This window comes from Musa acuminata, chromosome BXJ3-9, assembly GCF_036884655.1.
Source record: "Musa acuminata AAA Group cultivar baxijiao chromosome BXJ3-9, Cavendish_Baxijiao_AAA, whole genome shotgun sequence".
Lineage (NCBI taxonomy): Eukaryota > Viridiplantae > Streptophyta > Magnoliopsida > Zingiberales > Musaceae > Musa > Musa acuminata.
Window position 1 is genome coordinate 41,303,281 of NC_088357.1, and position 18,505 is coordinate 41,321,785.

General features: G+C 35.9%; 2 protein-coding genes across 3 annotated transcripts; one reads left to right on the forward strand and one right to left on the reverse strand.

The window, feature by feature from the left end:
* Nucleotides 1-498: 498 nt before the first annotated feature.
* On the reverse strand, nt 499-4,111 carry LOC135650147 (ACT domain-containing protein DS12, chloroplastic-like). Of its 2 annotated transcripts, XM_065169321.1 has the most exons (10): nt 3,840-4,111; nt 3,217-3,274; nt 3,022-3,147; nt 2,764-2,858; nt 2,474-2,558; nt 2,290-2,349; nt 1,363-1,418; nt 1,017-1,122; nt 871-939; nt 499-718 (listed from the first exon to the last, which is right to left on the reverse strand). In XM_065169321.1, the coding sequence occupies exons 1-10, from the start codon at nt 3,974-3,976 to the stop codon at nt 656-658; spliced, it is 855 nt and encodes a 284-aa protein (XP_065025393.1). In that variant the 5' UTR covers nt 3,977-4,111; the 3' UTR covers nt 499-655. The 2 variants fall into 2 exon arrangements, with proteins under 2 accessions (XP_065025393.1, XP_065025395.1); XM_065169323.1 differs by lacking the exon at nt 3,217-3,274 and having other exon boundaries at nt 3,840-4,037.
* Nucleotides 4,112-12,873: 8,762 nt separating this feature from the next.
* On the forward strand, nt 12,874-16,813 carry LOC135649297 (thioredoxin domain-containing protein 9 homolog). Its single transcript, XM_065167510.1, has 4 exons — nt 12,874-13,032; nt 13,146-13,418; nt 16,155-16,313; nt 16,402-16,813. The coding sequence occupies exons 1-4, from the start codon at nt 13,009-13,011 to the stop codon at nt 16,579-16,581; spliced, it is 636 nt and encodes a 211-aa protein (XP_065023582.1). The 5' UTR covers nt 12,874-13,008; the 3' UTR covers nt 16,582-16,813.
* Nucleotides 16,814-18,505: the final 1,692 nt, after the last annotated feature.

Consider the following 18,505-nt stretch of genomic DNA (forward strand, 5'->3'; position numbering starts at 1 on the left):
TATATATGTATATATATATATATATATGTATATATATGTATATATATATATATGTATATATATGTATATATATATATGTATATATATGTATATATATATATATGTATATATATGTACATATATATATACATATATATATATATATATGTATATATATGTACATATATATATATACATATATATATATATATGTATGTATGTATGTATATATATATATATATAAATATGTATATATGTATACATATATATATATATATGTATATATGTATATATGTATATATGCATGATGTATACATATACATATATATATACATATACATATATATATATATACATATATACATACATGTATATATATATATTTATATATATGTATGTATATACATAAATGTATATATAGAACTTTAAGAACTTGACAAATTGTTAAAACGAAACGAAAAAAAATTCACACTGAACTTAAAAGGCAAAATTAAAATAAAATAATAAGACAATCTTGAATAAACATGAAAAAAAATCATAGAATATGAGCTCTTTGATTCGTACAATTAATGAACATTCTTCGGTACAATCACACCGATAAAGAAAAGGTCAACAGATATAGGGATACGCGTACACATCATTTAACGCCATCAGCGCAGTAAATATGGAAGGTCAACTAAAAGCTTGCGTCCTCGGTGGTAGGCCGCCTCAAGAAATAAAGCAAGCTATTAGAGAGAACCTACAGAGGACATGCACATCAATGCATCTGGTGGGGATACACTAAAATGACCCAACAAAATCAACAACCATGAAAAGTAAGCATAAACCGTGATTAGGCAGTCATTTGTCTGCAAGGTGTGTCTAGATAAATACATAATCAGAAAATTGTACCTGTTGCAAAGCCTTCATGATTGGTTCATTCCTATAGCTGACGTGGAATTTTGCTTTGGCCAACAGTCCCTGTATGCAGCCAGAGTTCAATTTGAGAGATCCATTACATGTAACGAACATGAACCCCACATGAACAGATTTTTTACCTCCGTGTCAAACTCTCGAGACTGAACTGTTATATTTATGTCAGTGATGATCTTAACAAGATCGACTAGCAATCCCGGGCGGTCTGCTGTTTCTACCACAAGTAAGCTGGAGAAAAGTTCATGTTGTGTAAGCTGAGAAGCAAGGAGTAGTCATGACTAAGAGGACAGAGTATTCATGGTACCATGGATTCACTGGTCTTTAGTATTCAGAGAACAATTTAGAGTCACGGAAAAGATAATAGTAATAGCATCTACAATAAACATGCTTTCTTTCTCATCCCCGTAACACGAGTCCGCACCTTTACTCTGGTGACGAAAAGTTTGAAATTAATCCTAACATACATACCTTCTGTCAGGTCCATCATCATAAATATTTATACGAGTTGCAATATCAATGTCAACCTGAAACATAGGAATGAGGATGACAATCATTTTCATCAGCTTCAACAACAAATTAAAGAGGTTGAGACAACCAAGAACAAATATCCATCCTCGTTTTATTTGTTTTACAAACATATACTATCCACAACATAGACCAGATAAATCTATCTTAACCTCTCTCTGAATGAATCGGCCACAATTATTGAACAATTGTTCATAGCTGATTGAGTTACACAGAGGGTCCATGTGCCCGTGCCATTGGATTTGGAATGGCTCAAACTGGACAAAAGTTTTTTAAGCAATCCTCGAGAAGGGAAGAAGGAAAAGAACTAGAGGCACAATTTGTAATATCAGGAGGCCCAAAACAGGACCAAAGCAGGATGATAAAATAGCAAGTACAACAACAAGCCATAATGATCAAATAGAAGTCCATGATGAAAACCAAGAATCAGTTGAATGGGGCAAACATTTTTTGAAATGAAGAGGTATAACCCAAGCAAGTATATCATTAGGGCTGCATTTTTTTAACGAAAGCTAGACATTCTCAGTAGGGCATTTCGCAATTTGGTCCTAACTATATTTCCGTACAAGTGGTAGGCACACCGCAGAATATATTGTCAGGTCATCTTTAAACCACATATGAGGTGCAATCAGGATAGATCTGATGACAGACTGCAGATTATGCATGTGCAGATAAAAGAAATTTTCCTTCAGATTATCTTTATGCAAGAATTAAGGATGGAATGAACCTAATATTGGTTTTAAAAAAATGGTAGAAGGACGAAACTCATATTCCCTGGTTCATGTGAAATTCCATTCTGTTAAAAGCACATAGATATTCTTGATGTTTCATAGGCCCTTCTCAGATGAAAAAATGACAAGACTGAAGTACCTTCTGCTCGGGTGGTTCCACTCCAAAAGTTGCTCCCATAGCCAATTGGCTGCTAGATTCCTGTCAGTGACTCAAAGTATCAACAACAGAATCAAATCGGAAAGTTCTTTTCAGCAAGTTTCACCAAAGTTATCCATGGGAGAAAAACACTCCACAAAACTCTAATCAGGATAATTAGAATTACCGGGTGATATTGGAGCATATTATTGATAATTGTCAAACGTATTGTTTCTAGCAATTCTGGGTCCTCAATTTTACGGCCAGTAGACCTACAAATAATTCCCCTAGCTATTGTCAGCATTTATTGTTCTACAAAAGATTCTGTGACAAGCAAATTTATCATTGATATGCAAGGAATAACAGTCAAACTTTATACACAAAGCTGCGGCAGTTTGATAAACTATTCTAATTTAAGCCCGACAGAAAAATCTTATAATACTAACCTTTTGGATAATAAGATAAGAGAGAGTTCACCTGTTAGTTATTGCAAACTTATTGTGCTTCCCAGAAGAATCCATGTACACATTAGCCTTGACAACATGTAGTCCTAGGTTCTTCAGGGAATTCATCTTCCAAATACAAAAATAGAAATTTGTCAGAAAAAAGCAATTATAATCCAGAAGACCAACAGATGTACCCCCAGCCCCAATACACACACACACACACACACACACACACGAGAGAGAGAGAGAGAGAGAGAGAGAGAGAGAGAGAGTTAACACTAGTCAATACAGTGTCAAGAAGAGCTCCAAGACGATCACCAAAGGTTATCTCAACAATAGTTGCATCTGGACTCGAGTCCTGGTCAATTATGACTTTGGGGGTAGGAATTGCATCAGTCTCATTAGAACTCCCATCCTGTCACAGCAAAGTACAGAAAATAAGGATGCATTTCCAGATAAATGCCCTGAACAGGTGATTCAATACCTCAACAGCAGTTGGGTATGCAGCTCTAGGGGTGCGTACGGCTACATAAGATGGCAGTCTGACAATATTCCACAATAAAAGATCAGAGGAAAACAATCACACGTGCAAGAACAAGTATTCAATTCAGAAGTTTAGCCTTCTTCTCCTTTTATGGCGTTTCTTATATCCTTCATGTGCACATACTCCAAACCGATCGTTATTGGGCTTATCGATTATCAAGTATAGAACAACAAATCAACATAACATTTCATTAGCATAAAAGCCCTCGACTGATCCATTCAAATCTCCCAGATCAACCCAAATCTTCCAAATCCACCGGTATTATTATGTGCCTCTTTTGCTGAGCATGTCATGGAGGTTAACTCAAACATCTCACCGGATCATCCAACAAGTTATGACGTAAGAAATATATATGGCACATATAATGAACAATGAATTACACACTAACCGCCCAAAAATACTCATTTTGACATCAAATTAGAAAACGAGGGGGTGAAGACTGCACAAATTGCAGCAAAGATTCAAAACAAAAGCTAAATATCGCATCATATTCCCAGAAATAATCCCCAAATCAAAACAGATACCATATGAAGCAAGAACCACAAGGGAAATAAGAGCAAAACCTGGCCTTTAAAGGTTTGGAAACCCCAGATCCGAGGCCACGAAGCGAGTAGCACCGCAGCGACGGCAAGCCGGACCCTCCCCGCTTCGCACCAGCGCTCGACCAGAGGCTCCCCGAAGCCGCTGCAAGCGCTTCCATGCTTCTTGCTTGGATGGAGAGGAAGAGATGGAGCAGGATGGAAGAAGAACCCTAGTTTTGGTCAAGTGATCGCCTCTTCCGGTCCTTACTAGGGCGGCGGCGGCAGCGAAAGCAGCATTTGTTGGTGGGGGGTGGGGGTGGGTGGGGGGTTTGAGGAGCCGTGCCTCGGCCTGTCATCCAATACAACCTGTCATTGTGTCTAAAATGATGAATACAAGCGGTACGCATTGAATTAAGTAAATAATTAAAATGAAAAATGACAAATGACAAATGAAATAAAAGGGTCTTTACCAATAAAACCAAACGAATTTCCCGAAAACCCTTTTTTTCAAAAGTATTTTTTTATATTTCCCAGCGAGGCTCGTATTTGACATAATTTCTGAAGTGTCCTCTTGACAGGATAGTTAAATGATACTTGGTTACACCCATATAATATTCGATGCATAAGGATTAGGATGAGTTTTCAGAAAAATACTATATTTTTTAGTATTTTCTAATTGATATCTTCTATTTTATTTTTTTTAACAGTGTACCTCTTAATTTCAAAAAAATAATCTAAATTATTCAAAGACTTCGTCTGTAATAATGTTTTGACCATCATAACAAAAAAATTATGAAGCCTATTTGAAAACATCATAAACCATCTAAATAAATTTTTTAACTTTAAACAACTAATTATAACCCTTAAAATATGATATTATAATGATATGTGTGAACAATGATAACAAAAAAAAAAGACATGATATGATAATATCGCTCATAGTATTTTTTAATAATGTTTATAATATTTTTAGTATATCAATAAAATACTATAAGCAAATGAAATAAAAATAATATAATAATTGAAACAAATAATAAATAAATAAATAATTTTAGAAAAAACTTTTAAGAGATATTTTAGATTTTTTAATTAAAATATTATTTGGAAATAACAGAAGATATTTTTTTGACAAATATTTAAAATATAAATATTTTCTAAGGAAATCGTCCTTAGATTTACACTATTACTTATAGCGCTTTTTATTATACTTATATAGTATTTTTGACGCCTTTAATAAAGTACTATAAGTCATTGAGATAAATAGACTTATAAAATTCATCTGATATATAAAAATATAATTTTAAATAATTATCTTTTTAGTTTAGGAGTATATAATTTAAAATAATTATATGGTTGTTTGGGAATATAACGTTGGGCTCACAGCCTAGCCCACTTTAGCCTTACCCATTTCTCATTTTAACCTAAAATTCTAATCCTTTTAACTAAGAGTTCGGGCAATTAAGGAAGAAAAAAAAGGAGGTATCATGGCTGTAATGGTTGTGAAAAAAAGAAAAGCAATAGTAGTAGGAAAGGATAAAAAAATAAGAGAAGGAAAGGAATGGAGATAGTGGCAACATAGAGAGATTGTTTCTAATCATCCATATAGTGTTCTCGTCTCAGGTTAGATCAAATCTACAGTAGATCTTATTGTGATTATTTAGGAAAATTTTAGATATTATGCACAGTGACATAACTCTTATATCTTAATTATTCTCTTATGATTTTTGCTTGGGTTTTGGGCAAGGAACTCTGAGATTTGTATATTCATTATTCTTACAGTGGATTTTCTCTAGTTTGTCCTATGGTTTTTACTCATCAAGTTGGAGGGATTTTTTACGTAAATCTTGATGTCCTATTTGATTATGATTTCTGTTTAATTTTGATGTATTATGGTCAGCTTGTATTTATTCATATACAACATCCTTTTGTTTATCTCATCGTATAAATAATTAAATATATAAATAGTATACAATATTCTATTGATCTAAATCGGTGGATCAATTCAAAATTATGTGTGAGTTGTTATTGTGTGTTGTTAAGGATATTATAGGAAATATGACTAAAAAAGTTTTTTCTAAGAAATTCACTATAAAATTTATATTTTATGTTTGGAAAATTTAGGGTTTTTATTTTCTATTCTTCCGTTGTGGATATGATGTCACCCCCAAACTTCCCTACAAAATTTAATTTTAATTGGAAGATTAGATGATAAAGACTATGATAGCATATTTCACAAAGGGTTATAGAAGCTCAATAAGGATTCTCTTATTATGGCTAGTGAGAAGAAATGTCATACTTTGTACAGGTTGTAAGCTAAAGCTTATGATGAATAGTTAAATGTTATAAAAAAAGACTTCAGCATAGAGTTATGATATAGGCGATTGAAACACATGAGCGAGAATGAGCTACAAGCTCTTTCCAAGAGAAAAGTATTACCGGACCTTAAAGGTACATGTTTGAACTCTTGTATTGATTATTTGGCTGGTAAATAACATAAAATTTTATTTGCTAGTATTGCTTTATCTATAAAAATATATGTCTTAAACCGTGTTTATATATATGTATGTAGTCATTTAAGGATAAAACTCTTGGTGGATCTATTAATGTTTCTAGTATCAGTTGTACACTTTATTTTATCACTTTTATATATGACTTTTCTATGAAAGTTTGGGCTTATGCTATGAAGACCAAAAATTATGTTATTAATATTTTCAAATAGTTCATGCTAGAGTTGAAAGAGAGACAAAAAGATAATTGAAATGCATAAGATCAGATAATGAAGATGAGTATATATAATTGTTTAATGATTATTATAAGATGACAGTTCTTGATACACCTCAGCATAATGCAATTACTGAGAGGATAAATCGCGCTATAATGAAAAATATAAGATGTATGCTTTCACAAGCTAAGCTACCCAAAAAGTTTTAGGATGAGGCTTTGAGGACTGCATTTGATGTGATCAACTTATCACCATGTACAACCCTAGATGGTGATATTGCAGAGCATGTATAGTAAACGAAAGATGTTTCCTATATGCATTTGAAAGTGTTTAATTGTTGTGCATTTGTACACGTTCCAAATACTGAGAGGTCCAAGTTCAATGATAAGACTAAAGAATTTATTTTTCTTAGCTACTCACATGATCAATTTGGTTATAGGCTTTGAGATCCAGAAAAGCATAAGGTGTTTAGAAACAAAGATGTGGTCTTCGAGGATCAAACCCTTGAGGATTTGAAGAAGGAGGCACCAACCAATACTTCTACAGAAAGATTAGTAGATTGTGACCCAATTACTCCTCTAATACATCATGGTGATAGGGGAAATGTATAGGAAGATGGTGTAGAGTCCGATGTTGATCTGCCTATAGGACATGTTGAGCATGAAGTTGGGGTGCAACTTCCCGCAGAACTTTAGTTAAGAAGATCTTTTAGATAACGTTAACCTTCTAGAAGATACTCTACATATGAGTATGTGATGTTGAAAGTGAGCAGAAAAAAAAGTGATTAGTTGCTATGTAGAAAGAGATGGATGCTCTACAAAAGAATAACACTTATGATTTGGTGCAACTATTAAAGGAAATGAAAGCCTTGAAGAACAAGTGGGTTTTCAGGTCGAAGACTCAAGAACATTGTTCTCAACCAAAGTATAAAGCTAGATTGGTTGTGAAAGACTTTGGTCAAAGGAAAGGTATTGATTTTGAAGAGATTTTTTCTCCTGTTGTTAAAATATCTTCTATTCATATTGCTCTTGGTATTGCTACTAGTCTAGACTGTTGAATCTCGTATTTTGATGATGAAACTACTTGATATATGTTTATGATTTAATCTGCATTTTGAGTGACACAGGATGCTTCGATCAGAATGAGACAATTAAAGTAGGAAAATCATGTTGTGCCGGAGGAACATGTCAGAAGATTGGACGTCGGGCCGGTGGATCGGTCGACATATCGATAGAAAGCTTCGGGCCATGGACTCGGGCATCGGGCCAAGAAGAGCGGGTATTGTGCCAAGGATATCGGAGTTGTGGAGTCAACTGGCCGATTGGGCAATAGGCTGCAGGAGAGGACGATGCGCCGAAGAATCGGACGAAGCGTCGAGGGACCAATGACATGCCGGACAACTTGGTTAATTGCTTAGGATTAATTGTCTCGATCGAAGTTTTGTTTTAAGTGTGCAGGATTAACTACGATGGAAGAAAGACATGCAGCAGGAGTTACGCCGGAGTTAAGACAATGATCACGTTGGGAGTTCGAGAGTTCGATGGAAGTTCGGACAGTCATCGGAGGTTCTGCGGGAACAAATCCGAGAAGTCCATGAGCTTGCCAAAGAAGCTCGTCGGAATTCGCCAAGTGGATCGTCGCAAGTCCAGGAGTTTGCCAGAAGTCCGCAGGAGCATCACCGAGGGTTCATCGGATGATCGACGGAAGTTCGCCGGAAGCTCGCTAGAAGAAGCGATTGACGCACCGGAGCAAGTTACAGTAAATGTCTTAGGAAAAATCGTAGTTAGCACAATGATTAAGTTGGAAATGGGAGGTGATCCCATTAACTTAATCTTGGGGCAATTGGGCCCTTGAAAAACCCAAATTGGGCCGAATGGATCAACCCATTCGGACCATGATTTCTGGCGGGAGGTGCAACCGCCCAAGCCAGGAGGTAGCACTGCCTGGGCTCAGTCTCCGAGCGAGACTGGGAGGTGCAACCGCTCCAGCCAGGCGGTGGCACCACCTGGGCTCAGTCTCTGAGCGAGACTGGGTGGTGCAACCTCCCCTGACAAGAGGTGGCACCGCCTGAGCTCGATCTTCGAGCTCTGCCAGGCGGTGCAACCGCCTCAGTCAGGAGGTGCAACCGCCTGAGCTCGGTCTTCGAGCTCTGGCAGGAGGTGCAACCGCCCCTGACAGGAGGTGGCACCACCCAGAGGCTCAGTCTTCGAGCTCTACCAGGCGGTACAACCGCTCCAGTCAGGAGGTACAACCGCCTGATCCCGGAATTTTGGGAATTAACAGTTTTGAGCTCCAAATTTAAACTGGGTTGGGGCCTATAAATACCCCACCCATTCAGCACTGAAAGGGCATGAACTTACACCGAAATCTTGATCTTTTTCTATGATTCTTAGAGCTCAAAATTGTTGTAAAGGCCAAAAGTTCTTCTCCCTCTTTTCTTCCAAGTTCTGAGTTGTAAAGAGAGGAGAGAAAATTCTGTAAGGGTTATCTCCTAAGCCCGTCAAAAGGAGTGAAAATGTAAAAGGGTGGTTGGCCTTCGCCTATTGAAGGAAGGCCTCTAGTTGACGTCGGTGACCTCATCGGTGGAGGAAGCCAAAAGTGGAGTAGGTCAAGATTGACCGAACCACTCTAAATCTCGGTTTGCATTTACTTTGAGCATATTATCTTTACTGCAAACCTCCTCTAAAGCTTACTGCTTTCTGCGCATATACGATCGGGTTTCAAGCTTTGCACTTTCCGAATCAGCGTTTAGACGTAAATATGTTTTTTCGTACGATATCATATTTCAATTTGCGTTTACATTTTGATTTCTATCTTAACTGCAAACTGCCTTTATATCCTTGCTTAAGCTGCATCTCGCCTAATCAAGTGATTTACGAATCAGCATTTAGACGTAAATCAGTTTCTTCGTACGAACGTCATATTTCAGTTTGCGCTTATATTCTGGTTTTCATCATAACTACAAACTGCCTTCATAGATTGACTTTAACGTCATCTCGCTTGATCTTAAGTTAAAGTAATCTTAGAATCGGCTTTCATACCGAAATCGTTTTTTATCGTTCGAACGTTTTTGTATCGTTGAAAGATTTCCGCTGCACTAATTCACCCCCCCCCCCCCCCCCCCCCCCCTCTTAGTGATCTTGATCCTAACATAGACTTGGAGGTTGACTAATTGGATGTGATGATAACTTTTCTTCATGGTAATTTGGAGAAGAAAATTTATATGGAGCAACTAGAAGGTTTCAAAGTCAAAGGTGAAGAAAATTTTGTCGGTAAGTTGAGGAAGAGCTTGTATGGGTTGAAGCAAGCTCCAAGACAATGGTATAGAAAGTTTAATTCATTTATGATCAAAAATAAATATAAAAGAATGGCTTCATTTCATTATGTATACATCAAATTATTTGGTAAGGATTTTATTATTCTCTTACTTTATGTTAATGACATGCTTATCCTTGAGAAAGATATGTCTATAATTCATAGATTGAAGAAAGAACTAAGTGAGTCTTTTGCGATAAAAGATATGGGACTAGCAAAGCAAATACTGGGCATGTAGATTTTCTATGATAGAAAAAATTAAAAAGATTTGGTTGTCACAAGAGAAATACATCAAGAAGGTATTGAAAAGGTTCAGTATGAGCAATGCAAAGCTAGTTAGTTCTCATCTTGTAGGTCACTTCAAGTTGAACTCAAAGCAAAGTCCATCAAATGATGGGGAGAAGGAGAAAATACAAAAGGTTTCTTATACTTCAGTTGTTGGAAGTTTAATATACATAATAATATGTATGAGGCTGGACATCACATATGTAATGGGTGTTATTAGCAGATTTCTTATAAATCCAAGCAAATAACACTAGGCAGCAATGAAGTGGATTCTTAGATATCTTAGAGGGATCTCTAAAGTTTGTCTAAGCTTTGAAGGTGGACCACCTATGTTGACATGTTATACAGATGCAAATATGACAAGAGATATAGATACAAGAAAATCTATATTAGGTTTTATACTTACTTTTGCAGGGGAGCTATGTCATGACAATCCAAATTGCAAAGGTGTATTTCTTTCCTTACCATAAAGGCAGAATATATTGCTATTATAGATGTTTACAAAGAAATATTATGGATGAAAGAATTTTTACAAGAATTGGGACTGAAACAAGAAAACTATATGGTGCATTGCGATAGCTAGAGTGTCATCCATTTATGTAAGAATCCAACTTTTTATTCCAAGTCAAAGCATATAGATGTCAGATACCACTGTATTTGAAATGCACTTGAAGAGAAGTAGTTGCAACTTTAAAAAATCCACACTAATGATAATAGAGTAGACATGTTGACAAAGATCTTATCGAAAGAAAGATAGGAGATATGCCGACAGTTGATCGACACAACTTAGGAGTTATGGGATAATTTCCTTTATCGATTGAAGAAGGAGGTTGTTGGGTTGACAGCCCATGACTTTAATTACTCATAACTCACTTTAACCTTAACCCTTTCTTATTTAATTTAAAATCCTACCCCTTTTAACTAAGAGTTATGGTGGCTAGGGAAGAAAAAAGTGGGTAGTGATGGTTGTGAAAAAGAAAGAAGTTGTAGTAGTTGGAAAGGGTAAAAAAATAAGAGTAAGAAAGGGAAGAAGCTAAGGATAATACAAAGAGACTGTTCTCGATCATCCATACAGTATTCTCGGTTAAATCAAATCTATAGTAGATTCTTGCTGTGATTACTTGGGAAGATTTTGGATATTATGCACAGTGATATAATCCAAATTATTCTCTTATGATTATTGCTTAGGTTTTGAGCAAGAGATTCTAAGATTTATATATTCATTATTCTTATAGTGGATTTTCTCTAGTTTGCCTCGTGAGTTTTACCCTTGGAGAGGTTTTCCACGTAAATATTGATGTTCTATATGATTGTGATTTCTGTTTAATTATGTTTTGTTACGATTTGCTTGTATTTATTCGTGTACAACGTTTTTCTATTTATCCTATCATATAAACAACCAAATATATAAACATTGTACAATATTTTATCGATCTAAATATGTAGACCAGTTAAATATTACGTGTGAGTTACTTTTGTGAATTGTTAAGGATATTATAGGAAATATGACAAAAAAAGGTTTTTCTAAGAAATTTACTATAAAATTTGTATTTTTATGTCAATAGTGATAATAAATTAAAGGAAGATAAGTTTAAGATGATTAAATTTATAGCTTTTATAATTTTAGACTTATCGTACTTTTTTTAATATAGTTTTGATAAATCATTCCTTCAAATATTAATATTCATCGCATATATTATATTCATTTATGTCCTACTCATTATCATTTATCCAAGAAAATTATTGGGTTTATATATATATATATATATATATATATATATATATATATATATATAATTAATGATCATTATAATAGGTTTTAAATGATATTACTATTATTATTTAAAATTAAAATTAATTATTTAATTAACAAAAAAATAATTATATATGCTAGATTTTGATTAGAGAGGTAAGTATGGAAAATTACTTATTTTCGAGGGGTATATGTCTGATTTTGCCTTGAATCTGTTATCGACTAGCATTAAAATTACTACATATGATATATCAATAATGTCCGAGTTTCAACCTCATGTTGAGCCACACGATGAAATGTTGACATGAGAAGAGTGTGAGCTGTGTTGCGATTAGGTCTGTGAATACACGCACAAAAAATATGGCATGTCCCAATGACACACGTTAATGCAATAAATATGCCCCATTAGTAAATTTAGTGTCGATGATATTTATAAGATTAAATTGCCTATAACAATAACCTAAATCAAACCCAGGGATGTTAGCTTAATTGATTATATAATATTGGAAAAAGTTAGGAATACAATCAATTCATTAAAGATGACTAATAATATGATGGTTAGCTTAGCTAATAAAATTATTCCTAATTTTATTATATATGTACGAAATAGAAGATGATCGAACTCTATATACATATAGTTCGATCATCTTCTATTTCGTACATAAATAATAAAATTATTCTTAGGTTTATCAACTAATAATATATATTCTTGTTGGTGGTTTCAGACCCGTAGATGTGGCTATGAAATGTGGATTCTCGTTCGTCCTTAAACATGGTGTTAGCCGTGATGATCGACCTATGATCGAATGAGCGGTCATGATTGGTTTTCGGAAGAAGCTGAATCGGTCACGTTCATCATGTGAGATGTGAGGCTCACGATCCGCCATCAGCGTTCGTTTATTGGACAGTCCAGATTGATCCCATGATTATGAATGATCGAGATCGACTTAAAAGATCATCGTTACCATCCCCGAGCCTGATAGGCGACGAAGACTGCATCAAAATTAGTGTTGATGGTCATGATCATGTCACACTTAGGAGCAGCGTACACATTCTCGGGCGTTTTTGATGGTCTTGTGTTCTCTGCCTAGGCGACCACCGACGTCGAGAGCTTAGGGCTTGAATTGGATCCCGTCATGGACGCAACCCAAGCGAAGCAGGTGAGGGATACAACTCAAATGCCAGATCTCTCTTCGCTCGCTCAATGTTCATTTTGTTAGTATGTTTCGTTCTTTTGGGGAGGAATCGTGATCGTTTTCTGGGGTTCTTCCAGATCATCGAGCAGCAAGTGTTGACGGTGGCGAAGGCCGTCGAGGACAAGCTCGATGACGAGATCGCGGCGATCGATCGACTTGACCTCGACGACCTCGAGGCCCTGCGGGAGCGCAGGTTGCAGCAGCTGAAGAAGATGGCCGAGAAGCGGAGCCGCTGGATCTCACTCGGCCACGGCGAATACTCTGAGATCCCCGAGAAGGAATTCTTCGCGGCCGTCAAAGCCAGCGATCGCGTCGTCTGCCATTTCTACCGCGAGAATTGGCCTTGCAAGGTATTTTGCTAGATCCCCACGATAATAGTTCATCAAAGTAGCCATTTTGTTTTGCTTTTCCTTCTTAAATTTGCAATGTGGGGAGCTGCTGGAAGAAAAGGTTGTGATTCACTGGGGAAGGCTGCCTGCGATGTTCATCATGGCTGTCAGTAGAACATTGCATTTGAAGAAATTAAATACTTTAGATCTGCTGCATTAACAGTTGCAAAAAAATCGGATCTAGAATTAAATGTTATTTGGCTCGGCTGCGTGGATCTTTTCCTTCCCTTAATCTCTGTGTAGAGGAACATTCAGATCTACTTTTCTTAATGCTAGTAAACATTTCTAAGGCCTCTCTCTACCTTTCTTTGCGCCATTATTCCTAATCGTCTCACCTGACTTTTATAGGTTCCTTTGAACATATCCATACCGTGTTAATTGATTAACACTCATTTAGTTGCCTATCTTGGCACGCCTAATTGGTCACAAATTAAACATTTCTATATTTTTTTGTTGTTAATTTGGGTAATTAGTAGATCAATGAAACCATTTGTGCTTTATAAGCTTGAGTGAGATGCCACAGATAATATATTTCTTCAATACTACAACAAATGTTTGATAGGGCATTGATTTTTCTTAAATGAACCAATGTCAAATGTGAGAAAAACATGTCTAATATCAACTGTGATACTTGAACTCTGTAGAATTTGCTCATGTTTTCTACAGGTATGGTCGTGGTAGAAAATACATGCTACTTTCTTTTTATGCATTGCTTACCACATAAGACTGTTAATGAGCAATTAAACTAGCGATGCCAGAAGTTTCTGGTTTATTGCTTAGTCCTTTCGGGTTTTCTCACTAAATGAGAAGGCAGACAACACGAGTCCATGCCCTTGTGGCTGAACAACTGACCTGTATGACTATGTTGCTTTTCATCCTATAATCCTGGTTGTTATTAGAATCTTGCATTTTGTTTTTGCCTTTGATCTTTGAAATTTTCAAAACATGATCTCTACTCTTTGGTTCCTCTGTGGAAGTATCATATGCAGCATAATTCCACTGCTCAAAATCAGTACTCGTCAATCAATTTTATAACCATTCGTGAAAATATAGCATCTTCTCTGTTATTGTTTCGAACCTAGCATCTTTGAATTCCTAGCATAAAGTTGTTTTCCTAGCATCTTTCTTCTATCCTTGGTGTTTCGACTTGATCAGCTGTCTTTCTAATAGATTTTTTCAGTATCATGCACCCGTTGACTTCTAGGACTGTAGTCCTCTATCCCCATGATCTTCCTATGCCCAGTCGCCTCGTTAACCATGGTTATATACTTTTACAGCCTTGTATTGCCTTTTTGTGGGATTTTTTTAGATGATATGATTCCCCACGATTTTGCTGATTATTTCATTGAAGAGTGTACTTCAGAAAAAAAATTGTGGTTTGAAATGGATGGATCTGAATTTTAAGGATTTAGATAGAGATGAAGTGGAGTATTGGGAAAAATTAGGCAGAATTCCTCTGGGGAGTGTATTTGTTTGTTGTTTTTAATTGATCATACGCATTGCAGTATGGCTTCCACTAGTATCAGTCATTTATCACAGATATAATTTGAACATCAGATAGTGGTAATTTAACAGGAGACATTGTTTTTCAAGATTGCCCAACTCATATCAATATCCTGACTATGATCTAGAGTGGGTTTAGATTTGCTTTTGCTTATGTAGAATTAATCAGACTAGTCTTTTATTCCTTGGCCACTATGTTGTACAATGATTTTGATGATCAACTACCTAAATTTTGTATTTTACGAAAATTTGCTACCGGTTTTGAAGACTGAAATAGATGGATCTTGGATTACATGGATAGAACTAAGGTTTAAGCTTGAAACATAGGGATAATTTAAGTGACTTCTTTTGGAGTGTGTATATTGTTTTGGTTTTCCATTAATGGATGAGATGGGAAGCAAGAAGTAAAGAGAATATGGAAGGGTGAGAGGGAGAGGTCTTGAGGTAAAAAGAAAATGAATGGCAAACAAACATATACAATAAGAGATGGGGGAAAAAGATGAAATGAGTGAATTTTTGTTTTTTGTTTTATTTTTTAGAAAAGGAAAGAAGAAAAGAGAATTCTCAAACACCAGGGGAAGAAGGATACCTATGAGAAGAAAGGGGCTTTTATTTGAGTTAAAACTTATTACATATTTATCACATTCAACTGGTTTTTTGTCTGACAAAACAAATATGATCTCAAGGCTTAAATACATCACATAATCAGAGTAGGCATTCTGGAACCAGGCATGATAAAAAAAAAGTTTTTTTTGCTTGTTAAGGAACAAACAGAATTTGAAACGATCATTCTATAATGCAACTAATATTTGGAAATTAGGAGAAGATATGGCAGGGCTTGATGCAACTTTTTTTTTTTTGTTGTTGCATGAATGTTCCCCAAGCTTAAAATTGATAATTGTCTTTTTCTTTGGTGCCATAAGTTGCTATATGAGTTTTATTGTTCTCATGATATGACATAGTATTAATTAGATTAGAATCTTTAAGTCCTACTTCTGCTTGGTTCACCTGGTGTGTTTGGTCACATGGAAGACGGACTTTGGGGGTGATAAGGGTGATAATTTATATATTTATAGAGTTCAGACATGAGATTTCCATCTAGTTTGTTGTCACTTCAAACTAGTGATACTCTTCTCTCTATGGAAATTATCTTCTTGAGTATAAAAAGAAGTTGGTCATTGTGTATGCTTGCAGGTGATGGACAAGCATCTGAGTGTTCTAGCAAAGCAACATATAGAGACACGTTTTCTGAAAATTCATGCAGAGAAAAGTCCCTTCTTGACCGAGAAGCTCAGGATTGCCGTATTACCGACTCTCGCTCTTGTAAAGAATGCCAAAGTCGAGGATTATGTGGTAAGCAGTGCTAAGTTTCACGATTTGATGAGTGAATATCAGCGAATGTGTGCACGTTTGACATGTAATCTTTCAAAATACACACTAGGTGGGTTTTGATGAGCTCGGAGGCACCGATGACTTCAGTACAGAAGAGCTGGAGGAGAGATTAGCCAGGTCACAAGTTATCCTCTTCGACGGTGAAGCATCATCCAATCCAGTCAAGTCCAGCAGAACTAAGAGAAGCGTCCGCCAATCTGAAACAGCTGACTCATCTGACTCAGAATAGTCGGATGCTTACCTCGGTGTGGATTGGGCTGAGAGGATCAGAAGGCTGTTGAGATTTGCATACCACTCCTACCGGAATAGCTAAATTCTCCTCCATATTCCTCTGATATGTGCATCTGCATTCATGACTTCTTGTTTGGCAATCTGAATGTATCTTAGTCCAAATCTGGAATTGGTTTTGGTGATGATTTATATTGTTTTCATGAATTTGAGAGATGGCTTTAGAGTTGAAACGAGCAATCCCAGTTGACAGAGTCACCCAGAAAATGTTTCTGAGATGGTGTTATGCCCAGTTGAGCCATGAGGACGGTAAATTCTTAGGTTTTGCTTGCCTCAAGATTTACTTGTGTTGATGTGATGTATAAAATTCAGGTATTGTGATCTCAATATTATTGAGAAGAATTTGTTCAGAGAGCCAAACATTTATTGGAAAAGCTTAATATAGGAGGAAGTGCTGCATATGATATGGCAGATGGAAAATGGCAAGTGTCTGAAGAAAAAGATATTAACATGATTAATATCGAGTAAGATTATGAAACCTCAAAGATGTGTTATGCTTCCAAATGTTATGCTTCCTACGCACATATTAAGAGAAACCATTACCTACCTCAAAGGTGTGTGTGTGACAAAAGCCCGTTTAATTATATATATTTGTCATAAACTTTTCCTCTGTCGCCTTTGCATATTTCTCCATGATGCTTGCATAAAAGAATTAAGAACATAGTTTCATGAGGTGGGAGTAAGATGGAGATGACTTCTACTGATGCGTTTAATCGATGCACGTCAAAGAATTAACATGCAGCTCGTATTCTATTGCTCATGATGACTTCACGCACGTATATGTAGTCCCAAAGATGTGATACTCTTGTTGATACCGGGAACTATGATATATATATGGCTGTCGACAGGTCGATACCTCATCTTTTATCCCACCAACACATCACCATTGGTTAGCTGAAGTCTTTTCAAGAAGCTAAACATGAAACATGCTTGGATGTAAACGTTCATCACAAGGTGAGTAGTGTTCTGCGTGTATTACTATTTCACACCTGTGAGAGAGAGAGTGTGTGTGTGTGTGCGCGTGTGTGTACGGTTCTATCTATTGTTTGTTCGTGTACAAAGCAGGAGAGAGAGAGAGAGAAAGTCTACCTATGTGGTTGGCCATATCACCATCGAGTCTCTAATAATCAATCTTCATATGTTTCAAAATAATTTAATTCAAATAATATTTCTCTTTTGTCATAAATAGAGAGAGACATCGAGATAGACATGCTTCTAATTTGAACTAATCGTCTTACTTACGCATTGGAACCACGATATACCCTCATCGACACTAGTTTTATAGATTACGTCCAAATTAAATTTTTGTCACCCAACTAACCGACATGACAGCCACCTATTTCAGTCTCAAATAAAATAAATTGTAGATTCAAGCTCAATCGCATCGACTTCGTCCGACAGCTGCGACGGCAACGGTTATAGAAGAGGAGAAAGCTACAGCAATGGAGAAAGCTATAGCAATACTGTAGCAAAGGAAGAAGCCGCAACAAAGGAGGAAGTTATAGTAGAGGAGAAAGTTGCAATAGAGGTGCAGCAGAAGGGAAAGCTGCAACATTGAAAATTATAAAATTTAACTTCAATTACAAGATGCATAAAATTTCATATTTGCTAATGTCAAAGATGCATAAAATTACATATTTGCTAATGTCAAATTTTGTCATCGATTCAATGCATCGGATTTGACTCGACTTTCGAATCATGAATAAAAAAAATTTATTTGTCTGAGTGTTTCCAACATGAATTGTGTAATCCATAAAAATCCTACGATGTATATTTATATAATATATCAATTCTAATTGAATTTGGTCAAAAAATAATATTCTTTATGTAATATATGGTTCTGACCCTCAAAATACTTCAATCTC